Below are 12,184 nucleotides of genomic sequence, written 5' to 3'. Positions count from 1 at the left end.
ACCTTTTTTTTTTTAGGAACTGTGGTGTCTTCTGTTGAATTATAGATTCCGAAAATCAACTTTTGAATTTGATATCAGTTCTGATTGTTCAGGTTACGTTTTGTGGTCGCAGCCTTTGACAGCAATCGGACCCTTGAATGAGTGTTGGGGATGTTACAACACAAGTAAATAATACATTTTCAAGAATGCCACATACGCAGCTGTTACGTTGACCGTACTACATAAAACTTGGATACCAGTATTCTTTTCGATGTAGTAGTTATATGTTCAGGTTGCGAGCTTGACTTTTAAGTGGGCAATAAATTATTTCAGCAAGATTGATCTGCGATTTTCATTGTGCATTTAACGAGCGAAAGCAGCAAGAGGGGATCTCCAGATGTCATTTATATCTCGTTGGTCTCTCGTTGTTGAATTCATCGAGTGACTTTTCTTTTCACTTGAATGTTTTCCTTGGTCATTTGCCAATTTGTGTGTACACTTTTTGTGCAGGGTGTGTTTCAGCTCGCATTCTTGTTTCCTGTTTCAGCAATCTTCCAAATCATCCAGAGTATTCGGTTTGGCTGAAACCTTTTCAAGAATGACCACGAAGATGAGCCTGCTGCTTACCCGGAGCAGTAGGGACCCAAGGGATGTCCAATTTTGACATTAAAGGCTGGAAAATGTACACTTATATATATACACACCTCTGTTCACATGTTGCCACGTGTGCTGTATAAATTCTTGTGCTTTCTGGTGATACTTTTTTGAAAACTATTTTCCGAAATAAAAGCCTTTTTTTTTTTTTTCGTTTTCGAACAATGGTGACTATAGTTGTTGAGTGACTCGCATGTGGTGTGGGTTAAAGGGAAGCTAAGGAGGTTCTTGAAAAAAATGAGTTATAAATAGAAGTTAATTCTGATGCATTTTTAACCCGTGAACCCGAATACTCAAATCATTTGCTGCGCAAGTATTGTTAAACGCGAAAGACAGTCGCTGTATGTGACATCGACGGATTTTTTGGCTGCCCAAGGCTAGGGAGGCGGAGCTTCAGCCCTATTTTGAAGTTGCTCTGATGGCTCTCTGGCGCATCGCATTGAAACATAATTGTGATATCTGTTATTCTAAAGGCCGGATGAACACAATTCAAGTGTTTTTACTGGAATGCAGATGTGCCCCATCTTCCCTTTAAGAAGTAATGTGATGAACTGGCCATTAAATGTACAAGGAGTTTTCGAGAAAAGACATCAGTGTTTTGCGGCCCGGTTAAATAAACTGCATTGGAGAATGCTCAAGCTGAGAATATGATGCTTTTGGTTGGGATAGAAAGTTTGAGAACATGACATTGTCTGGATAAAAAGATAATTAGGAAAAAACTAACTTTTTGAGCTAATGTTTGTCAAATCAAAATATTACCTTATGACTATGACAATAACTTGGTGAACTGTGGAGGCTGCGGCCCCTGCAACCCAATTAAAGCGCCAAGGGAAGACACGTTGTAACACTCCATGTCTTTTTCTTTTAATGACAATTGAACTTGTGCGAGTCCATCTCTAACGAGAAGATAAAAATAATCACAAATTTATGAGTTTCAATTATATTTAAACCAAAAAACTGACACCACATCTGTATCTGCTGTCGCTTTTTTTCTCCTTGTAGCACTGTGGCCAGTGGTGATCGCAGCCATGTAATCGGCCGTTTCCACTCAAAACATTGCACTGTGCCCTGGCATTAGCAGCCGTCATAGATTCCTGGCTAAATTGAGTGTACGGTTGTTTCATGAACTGTTCCGTATTCTCGCTATTCTAGCAGACTGAAATGTTGCAGCGGTGGACGTTCATACGAGGTTGGTTGGTTTTGGAGCAGACGACTCTTGGCTAGCAGACGACAATCGGTTCCTCCGGGCATAGTGACAAGTGCTCCTGTGACGTCGGGTCATGTGCCTTCACTCCAACGCTCTTGTTGGGTAGCGGGGCCTTAGCCTCCACAGTTCGCCAAGTTATTGGGAAATGGAGTAAAGCATTTATTTTAGTGAAACAAACTGGTAAGCAAGAGAGAAAACAATATGCTCTTGCTGACAGGTGTTTTTCACTGCTATAAATCTGAGCGTCCACAATATTTCTTGTCTTAACAATGTTTGGCTGAAGTAAACGTCAACTCGTAAAAAAAAAATACATATATATATATATAATGGGAATAAATGAAGATTGACAAGTGCAGCCATAGTAATATTGTGAACGAAGAAGGGAGTAGGTGATTATTAAATTTATTGCATTAAAGTTAGGGAAAGGGAAAGAGAGCTGGCGAAAAATTGGGCCAGGAGCGGGGATTGCGGGTTCAATCCCCGCTCCTGGCCCCAATTTTTCGCCAGCTCTCTTTCCCTTTCCCTAACTTTAATGAAATAAATTTAATAATCACCTTCTCCCCTCTTCGTTCACTATATATATATATATATATATATATATATATATATATATATATATATATATATTTAATTTAGGCAATGTTGTCTCAAACTTTGTGTCCTACCTCAACCACTAGCTTTAGATTCTCACGAAGTTTGAGCTTTCTGCGATGCATAGTCTATTTATCTGGGCTGAAAAACATTTTTTTTTTTCTTGGGAACTCTCTAGATGTCCATATCAAATGAGCGAATGACGTTTTAGCGAATAGCGGTCCTTTGACCTAATTGATATTTTAGAGAATGGCGTATTCCTGGGGTGCGTGTTAACCCACCTGGCCCCCCTATGTTCACACCACAGATCAGTGGTTCACACCGCTTTGCAGCGACAGTCTGCGTCAGCTTTTTATAAAGATGTCACCTAGTCCAGTGACCTGGTTCACCCGTACGTGCCACTTTGCGGCGGCCGACCATAAGCTAAAGTGTCTTTCAATGAAAAGTCGGGGCGGGGAGGGACGGTTTGCAAAAAAGTCAACCGACCAACTGAGTGCCACTTATATTTAAGATAATGAAAACATTGGTTAGTAAGAGCTAGATAAATTAAATACGAATATATTTTTTTTCCCTTGAGTTTTTAGAAACTTCGCTTGCATATCAAAACGCTATAGTCGGTGACAGGTCAAGAACAAAGTAGAAGCTCCTCCCACCCCTTTCCACTTCAGCAGAGCGAACGGTGGAGAGGAGGTCGCCTCCTCTCCAGCGTTCGCTCTACTAAAGTGGAGAGGTGAGAGGAGCCTCCACTTAGTTCTTGACCTGTCACCCACTGTAGTATTCTTATTTTTTTATTAATTTTTTGCTTGTTCGTAAAATATTTTTATGGGAGTCACTTTTCCTTAATTAGTTTTCTTTTCAAACCTGCTGCAAAGTTGTCCGAAAAGAAGAGTTCAGAGTACTGATCTTCCGCGTTTCCCTGAAGACTGGGTGCAAGGAGTGCGATACACCCTGGAGGAAACCGCCCCTACGTGATCGCAAACCAAATGCATCGGCAGCCGTACGGGTCAAACAGGTCCTGCTGCCGTGGTATCCTCCCATCTACCCCTTATCGGCTGTGCGGACATCCTTGCAAAAGGGACAAGGAAGAGCTGTTTTCTTCGTAACCTAGCACGACAACTCTCTGCAACGATTTGTGTCTTCCGTAGAGAAGCCAAGGAGAAGCACTGAAGAACTCTGGCTTAAGCTGTATGCCAATAAAGTTTAAAGTCAGTAAAGAACAAAAAAGGGAAAAAAATGTAGTACCGACCGGTGCGACGTGCGGTGGCCGTCCGGGGAAAGTGCCAAGTGGCTGCCGATGTTCATCGCTGGGGCGGCAGTGGCGTAGCTCTTCAGCTGATTCTGATCGTCCTCGATTTCGCGTTGTCGGTCTCATATCCCCCCCAAACATTTGAAGCATGACAATGGGAGAAGAATCTCCCGTAACTTCGCTCGTGCTCCCAGTGTTAATTCGCCCCATATTGGATAAGGTGAGTGCATCGTTCTTGACATACGGTTGCGTAGGGCTCGAAGCTGTGGATGTGGGTAGAATTCCTGACCGATCGCGGTACTTTGTATTGCTGAGCAGTGTTTGATCACTGCTTTCGGTTTTGTTCGTACAATGCGAGAAATTTAACATTTTTCACGCGTTAGGTCGTTACGTGCTTCATTCATATCGTCGGCGCATAGCCTTCAGCGACAGCTAGTAAACACCACCTTAGTGACGTAGTTGTCACACCGAACAATCTTCAATTTGGTCTCCGAAAACCAGCATATGTGTCTTGTTTAGTGGTGTTTCACGCTCATTTCATATATGTGGGACGACGGGTTAAGTTTAGTTTCTCCGGTGGCAAAAAGCTACCGGAAATTTCCGTTTACCGTTCGATAAAACCGTTCCCCATGCAAGGATCTCTTATCGGGACTTCCCTCCTGTAAAGACGACTTGCTGAGAACCTGAGCACACATCCGACACGGGGCCAAGCGTTTGATTTCGACTCTCTTGTTTTGTAGATGGAGCGAAAAGATATGTGCGCTGCCCAGACACTAAAGGCGGCAGTGTCAAAGGTGAGGATGTGCGGACATTTTTTTTTTTCCGCCGCAGTTTCGCTGACCTAAATTCTGCGCGCTCCATCGGGGGCGACTTTTGCTGAGCCGCACCGCGATTCAGCGTTTTCCCCGTTACTTCTTTTCTCGGAAGATCGAGCTGTCCCACCCGGGTTTTCTGTACGACCTCGTCATGGGCCTCATCAAGGAAACAGATCTGTCGGTTAACGTCACCGAGAGCCTGCTCAAACTCCAGGGTTCCATCACTGATAATGAGGGTGAGTTGATCACCCCTTTTTTTCTACTCCTCACATATATTCTAAGAAATGAGAAGTTTTGGGGATTTACAGCATGTTTAACCCATTAGTTCTCAATCTAGCTGAAAGGCAACTTTTTTTCTTTTCTTTTTTGCATTGTTTTAAGCACAGCCGAGCTATGCATTGATCTACAACTATAAGCCAAATGCTTCCACCTATCTCCATCCTTTGTGCGTCATTGACAACCAAGTTTGCAAACTCCTTGGTTGTTTTAATTATGGGAAAAGTGTGAATTTACTTTGACAAATTAAAAATCAGTGTGGGTCATAACACTAAGAAATTTTAATTTTCTTGTGTTTTTGCTCAGACCTCAAGTGTGCCAGGACAGAGGATGCATTCCAGGAGTTCAACCGCAGGGCTTCATACCTAAAGAAAGTCCTTAGCCGCATTCCCGATGAGATCAATGATCGCAAGACGTTCCTGGACACAATCAAGTAAGGCTTGAATTATTTTTTCTTACCTGCAAATGCGATGTAGTAGTCTCGACATCCGTCTTGGGGTTGATGTGACTTTACTGAAGGCAAAACTAGAGCCGGTTCTTTATTTGAGGGAAAACTGGAGTCGTCTTCATTTGGTGTCCAGGATCAGGAATATCGAGATTGTTTTTAAATTTGGCGCACGGAGACTGCAGAAAATCATTGTAAAAATATCGCTGAAGCCTTTACTTCTCTGAGTGTGACGTCATATTAGGAGTTTTCGGGATCTCCGCTTTCGCCCATTTTCGGCGCATATCAAAGCTATGCACGCGCTCTTCATGGTACTTTCAAAAATGTTTAAAAAATAGACGTCACGATTGGTGTCATTGCAGAGGAATGTACCTGGCAAGTTTGCAATTGCACGCGCTGCCCACACAAGTGACATGCACCTGGCGGCCGAAAGATCCTAGTATGACGTAACGACTGGTCGGAGGTTCTTCGTGTTTTCTTGCATTTAGTTGCATCTCTGGGGAAAAGGAATGTGATATTCAGATTCACGTCATAAAACTACTTTACAATTCTCCTCTAACTCATTTTATTCAAGATGCTCTTCAGGTTCCCTTTGAAGGGAAGGTGAAGTGGCTTTAAATATGAGAAAAAACCACCCGAGCCTAGTTAATTAGACCTCAGCCATCACGAATGTCGTATTTATTTAATCGTTTTTCATGCGGATTAACCGGAAAGACGCCTTCAAAGTAGCGCTGAAACCACTCCCCTCCAAAGCAGAGAGAAAGGAGAGAGAGGAGGAAGCCCGTCCACTGACGTCGCAAAAAATCTGGTGCGGGACCCCGCACCAGATTTTTTGCGACGTCAGTGGACGGGCTTCCTCCTCTCTCCAAGCATGGCCAGTCGTGGACCCTGCCACGACTGGCCATGCTTTCATCGTAGGCTGCTCTACTGACTTTTCGGGCCGTCGTGCTTGGGATGGTGCTTGGTGATGATCTAATGCAGTCAACAAATCTTGAGAGAAGTATGTGAAGGCCCAGGAACCTTTCACGAATTTGACATCAAATTGAGGGCTGCCAGACACACATCTCCACTTTTTTTAAAGCTGTAATGGCATAATAAATAATGGCAAACAAACTAAACTCGGCAGAGGGATGGACGTTCTGCGCAGTTATTTGCGTAGTACGCGAGGACATGGCGGTGGCAGAACGGCGACCCTCTCTCATCACCCGCCTCATCTCGGGAGAAGCTCTCCTGTCGCCCGAAGCCAATTATACTATCCCTTCAAACCACTTCAGTCTTGGTGAACAATGCTGCCTGCATGCTCACGTGTCCAGCAGCTACCAAGCATGAAAGCCGATGTGTGCTGAATTCTTGTCCTCTGACGACCGTTTTGGGGTGGGTCACACTAATCTGGCCCGACGCATCTCGTCAATAGCACTCCATTTATTGTCAATGTTTTTTGTTACAATAAGTAGCAGTCAGTATGTTCCTGAATGTATGAAGCCAGTCATGTCGCATTGGCGCAAGCGGTTCTTCGTGTCTGCACTTATTACTGCGGGGGAGCGGGGGGGCGGGGGGCATTTTTCTGCTTTGCCAACGGCTGGAATGCATACTTTGTGACGTCAAGGATCCTCTGGACACATTTCTTTTTCGGATCCACCGAAAGATTTAGAAAAATGAGAAGCCTAACCCGACTTACAAGAGCAGAAGCCTCGGTGCCCGGCTACTTCCACAAGGGACTAAGCAAGCGAGAATCGAGATGGTCCTCTTGTGGACGTAGTGGCGCGTCACGCATGACTAGCCAATGGCGTGCTGCTGCAGAGATCGCTTGTGTTTTTCACGTTTAGTAATTATTTTGGGTCAGACGGTTGCGATATTTAGACTCCGCAGGCAGAAACACGTCAATATCAACCATTAACTCTTTTTCTTTTTTTCGAAAAGCTCTTTTGCTTTTTTTTAAAGTCCCCCTTTAAAAAAAAGCACCTTAAAATTGCAATGTTTTAGAGGAAAAAAAACGACTTCTCCTATTTTTATGTTAAGTGCTTTACAACTATATCTGACATATTTACGGAGAAAGAAAACATTTTTGGTAAGTCGACGATGCGAAATCATGTTTTTGAAATGTGAAACTTCTGTTTCCTATTGTCAAATTGCTGTAGCTTTGCACCAGTATGCCCTAGAATGATGATCATACTCCTGTTGGGAAGAGCATTTCTTCACAGTTTCAGTTCATTAAATATCTTTGTTTGAGAGTAAACTCTACTCGGGCAAGAACACCATAGAAGTCCAGCTTTCACGTAGTAGAGGCTATGCGTATGGCTAAAAATTGAAAAGCACGCCCTGACTGAACACAAAACTGACTAAAACCAGCATTCCTTTATAGAAAGTCGCGTGGGTTTGTCTGCTTTGTATTTCGACGATGCTTGCCCTGTCCCGATGTTGGTTCGTGTATTGCAAGCATACCGAATTCCTCACTCGTTTCACAATCAGTATCCACACGCCGACAACAAAATGACACTCGAAGAAAGCCCTTTAAGCTCGGACTCACTCAGCAAAGCCATGCGGAGGATTGGGTGTAAGCAGAAGGCACCACCAATGCTCTTGGTGCCTTTTGGTTGCCACCACCACCAGTAAAATCCAATGTAATAATGTGGAAACTTCAAACTGGTTTCTCAGTTTCACTTTTTTGCAGCAACTTTCGTTTTAGGAAATTTTGTCATTTCAATGAATCGCTGAATGTATTCTTCGCTGTGGGTGTTTCTGAGCAGAAATTTAATGAGGAATGTGGCTAGATATTGATTTTTCTATTTAAATAAAGTTCTTATTGCCAAAAAGTAGATTCCTGATGAGGAGAAAGTGCCCCATAAGTGGAATGCTTTTCAAATTGGATGTTTTGCATAGAACAAAAAACACGGATTTTAAGGTAAAACATAGATAGCCGCACCTGCCATACGTTCTAGTTGAGGCTGATGCTTAGAAATACTCAATATTCTGCAGGAATCTTATGCGATAGATTTCCTTGCCAGGTGAGACAACTCTCATCAATGGCTGTGTACCTCCCTTTGTAGCTTATCGGAAAATTGTCCTACGGAGATGAAATGTCATAGAGTGCATTTAGGCAACGAGATGAATAGACCCTCCAAATTTCATCATTACTGAGCGACTGGTTTACAAGTCAACATTTGAAGGTGGTGTCACCCCTTAATGGGTGGTTATTCCTCCTTAAAACTGTGTTTTGTATACTCAAAAATAGACAGTCGAATGTGCCATGACAGCAAGAAATTAACTATCCTAGCAGTTTCCAAAAGGCTAAGCAGATCATGTCAAATTAATGCAACATTCTCATGGCATTTGGAGCATGGCACTGCAGCTCTATAAAGTCTGCTTAGGCACTTATATAAAACAATACAATACAAAGTTGATTCTTCCAGCATGGGATGTACAATGGTGGTGAAGAGGAAGCCAAAGAAAAAGCTCTAGCTCGACAAATCTATGAAACAACATTACACCCTGATATCTCTTGTTTCTTGCAAATATACCGAGAGAAAAATAAAAAAAAAATTGATGGCTGTTTTTGGATTAGGCATGTATTAATAAGCTGTGGGAAGCATCACCTCTGTGCCACCTCGTTTGTATGCTGAGCATAAATTTGCGCACATGAGAATCTGTGTACTGCAGTCTACAACACACTTTTTGCCGTGCGTAACACATGCATGAAATCAGTGTTCTCTTTGCCATGCTTGTGACGATTGTATTGCAATCCACTTCCCACAGGGAGATCGCCAGTGCCATTAAGAAGCTGCTAGATGCCGTCAATGATGTGTCCACATACATTCCTTCGCCATACAGGAAACAGGTTGGTTTAATTTTTTTTATTCTTCCACACTTTTCTTTCTTGGCGTAGAAGGTTAACAGTATTTCTAGGGTACTGCTGAAATCCAAGAGCGAGAGTTCTTTTGAACCAAATTACCAGAAGCGATACTTTACGTGAAACTAAGACAGAGACAACTGCTGGCTGTATGTCCCGCAGTTGTGTTTGTCAGCAAAATCCATTTAATGATGTGCAGCACCTAAAATAGACTGCCAGTATCTCAGTCTATCAAATGTAATTTTCTATTCTATCTACATCCTCAGAAAGGACCTGTTAAAAAATCGATTTGCAGTGTGTAACCATTGCACATAATACATAGTGTGAATGACTTTATTTTATTTTTCTGAGCTCAATATTTTGAAACTTCTGCAAAGTGTTGGTTTGGGGAATATTTTGCAGGCACAGAATTTCACAATATAGAGTGGTATGATATGCTTTCTTTACCATGGGGCGATATATTTGTGTGATGTCACAACACTATTCGAGTCTCGAAATTTGCGAAAATTAGATCTTGGTGAAAATTATGTTCACAGTATTCGTAGCGCTTCAGAATGCATTGTTTGTTGTACTAGCTTTTTGGAAGTGGAGTTTTGCATACTGTATGTAGTCCGTGAATGGGCAGTGTTGAATGTGCATGTGTTTCTGTCTCCCCAGGCTTTGGAGCAGAGAAAGCGAGAGTTTGTCAAATACTCCAAGCGCTTCAGTAACACTCTGAAAGAGTTCTTCAAGGAAGGACAGTGAGTGGCTTGTTCCCTGTTGCTTGCTCACTCTTACACGTCTTGGACAGATTGCTCTGTGCGACAGCAAGCATCTCGCAGACAGTCCTCCTTGTTCCCCTTCTCCAGGGATTATTTTCGTTGTTCTTGTCCAGCTCGCTTGCATATTTGCATTGAATTGCATTATTAGTGTGGTTCGCATTTAGTTGTTCAAGAGGGATCAAAACGAACATGTGCTGCACGTCCTGGTACTATAATAAAACTTGGAGGTGATGGGGACAATAGTAAAATTTCAAGTACTAAGCAATATCAGGAAGCGGTAATGCTTGTGCAAAGAGCTATTTGTTCTGAATCTTCGCTTCGAAAAACGATTATGAGTGAGGCTAGAAAACAAAGTACTGCATATTTAACTATAATACAGGTATTTGCTTTGGGAGTTTCTTCTAAAGACACATGATGAACAGGTTGACTTTTGACATGTAACACTGTCTGAACATGCCTTGGACGTGCATTATATTTCTGCTTGGCTCACTCTCTCGCCCTCTGGTCTTTCAAGTAGGATTTGTGCACTTTGGCTTTGAACTGTTGCATTGAAAATGCTGCAAGTATGACATTTTTTTTTCTTTTCTGTTTGGCAGGGTTCAGGCAGTGTTTGTAAGTGCAGTCTACCTCATCTACCAGACGAATCACATCATGGTCACTGTCAAGAACGAGTGTGACTAAGAAAGGTGGGTGTAGTTTTTTCTTATACCACGTGATGAAGTGAGTACTAATGTTGCCATAATACCATCACATCACTAAAGGAATAGTCAAACAACTGGCACATTATTCGCATCCAGATGCGCAAATTCTTTGTTCAAAATGCGTCGGTTAGTTTCACCAGGTGTCACCAGTCTATACTTGCGTACGACTCTCTGTTGCTATGCAGTCCGAGCTATGGCCGCTCGTGCACTTCCACACCTTGAGCGCCCATCAAAGCAGTGCATGAGCACTTTTCACTTCTTGGGAGACGTCACAGAAAGTCGTCCGCGAGTATACAGCCTCACAAAAAAGAAATGTGCAACCCTGTGTTTGGGTTAGATGTGCCTGCAACTGCTCACTGTGTGAGACTGTTAGCATGAAAAAGCCATGTCCGGTTTTCTATTTTTCTCTGTATTGAAGGAATGTCATAGAAACTTTTATATTGGTGGAAAGTGCTCAGTTGGGGTACTGACCTAAGTGACATATTTTGATGCTCACCCTTTGGAAATAAAATGAGAGAAAGCGCCTAAGTTGCACCAAGTGTCGCACAGTGTGCACGGCGGCACCTCACTCAGATGGGAATGACATGCACAGCATTTCATGAACGAAGAAACGGCTGGATAGTGGTAGTTGGTGTAGTGCCTAATACGCAGTCCAGAACCTGGTTTTAGTAGGAAGGCAACAAACATGAGCACGCAGGGCTGTGGAGGTTGCACATTGGGTCGTGGATCTGTAAACATTGGAAGAGCGCATGACTAGGTTCCAATACATAAAAACCCTTCATTGTCCCATTTTCAGATGCGAAGACGTTGAGACGAACCAGATGCTGCCAACGACGAGGGACGCGCAACAGTGTAGCCGGGTGGAATCGGAACAACGGCAGCTCCTCCTGGTGGCAACCAAGATAAGCAGACGTGCCGGCTCTCCGTTTCGTCTGTTTAAAGTTGCTGCTTGTACCTCATGAGCTTTGTGGAGTACTAGGAAGCACAAGTCTCTCTTCTTTGTTTTCCAGGAGGGATGGGAACGGTGTGGTTGTGATTAGTCTGGTTGTGTACATAGCGCTGCCGCATACAATCTTTTCGGCTGTGACCTACGCGTAACCACAAGAACAGTTTTTTTTTTTTATAGTCGGGCATAACATTATTAAACAGAACAAAAATTAGATTTGCCTTGATGTGTTTTTTTCATCTTGTCGTTTAATTTGCTTTTTCACCTCAATATTTCTACAGCAAATGCAAAATGTGTGCCTATTACTTTACCAGTCAAACATTTTCAAACAACAAAATATATTGTCACAGTTTTTTATATATTTATTTTTGGGCTAGATCAAAGTTTGCAGACTGATCGCCCGATACGAAGGGCTTGCCACCATAATCCAATCCAATCCAAAACACAGAGCGCAGAGTTACTGGAGGCAACACGACACCACCAGAGGTGGAATTGGGGGAAACTTTTGGTTTGGAGAGACACGCTCCCAACGATGGCCCAAAACAAATGAAACCAAAAAAAACAACAAAAAACATTGGAATGGAAAGGACAGCCGATTTGGTCCCTGCCAACGGCTGTTTTGGTCATGCTTGGGTACCTTCGCACCAACTGCAACCTCTACTTTCGACTTTACTTGGGATTTTCTCTGAAAGGTCCGAACTTCCATTGCCTGAAAG

The 12,184-nt window shown here is 42.9% G+C and overlaps 1 protein-coding gene across 1 annotated transcript; it reads left to right on the top strand.

Moving 5' to 3' along the window:
* The first annotated feature begins 3,510 nt into the window (after window positions 1-3,510).
* LOC8025290 (programmed cell death protein 10) lies at window positions 3,511-11,682 on the top strand. Its single transcript, XM_002408484.5, has 8 exons — window positions 3,511-3,897; window positions 4,418-4,471; window positions 4,605-4,728; window positions 5,075-5,201; window positions 8,967-9,048; window positions 9,718-9,800; window positions 10,418-10,507; window positions 11,319-11,682. Exons 1-7 carry the CDS (start codon window positions 3,826-3,828, stop codon window positions 10,500-10,502), a joined length of 627 nt encoding a protein of 208 aa, XP_002408528.1. The 5' UTR covers window positions 3,511-3,825; the 3' UTR covers window positions 10,503-10,507; window positions 11,319-11,682.
* The last annotated feature ends 502 nt before the right edge of the window (window positions 11,683-12,184 follow it).

The sequence above is a fragment of the Ixodes scapularis genome, unplaced genomic scaffold (genome assembly GCF_016920785.2).
Source record: "Ixodes scapularis isolate PalLabHiFi unplaced genomic scaffold, ASM1692078v2 PGA_scaffold5__190_contigs__length_132052651, whole genome shotgun sequence".
In the NCBI taxonomy this organism is placed as follows: domain Eukaryota; kingdom Metazoa; phylum Arthropoda; class Arachnida; order Ixodida; family Ixodidae; genus Ixodes; species Ixodes scapularis.
This window is presented reverse-complemented; position numbering and strand designations above follow the sequence as displayed.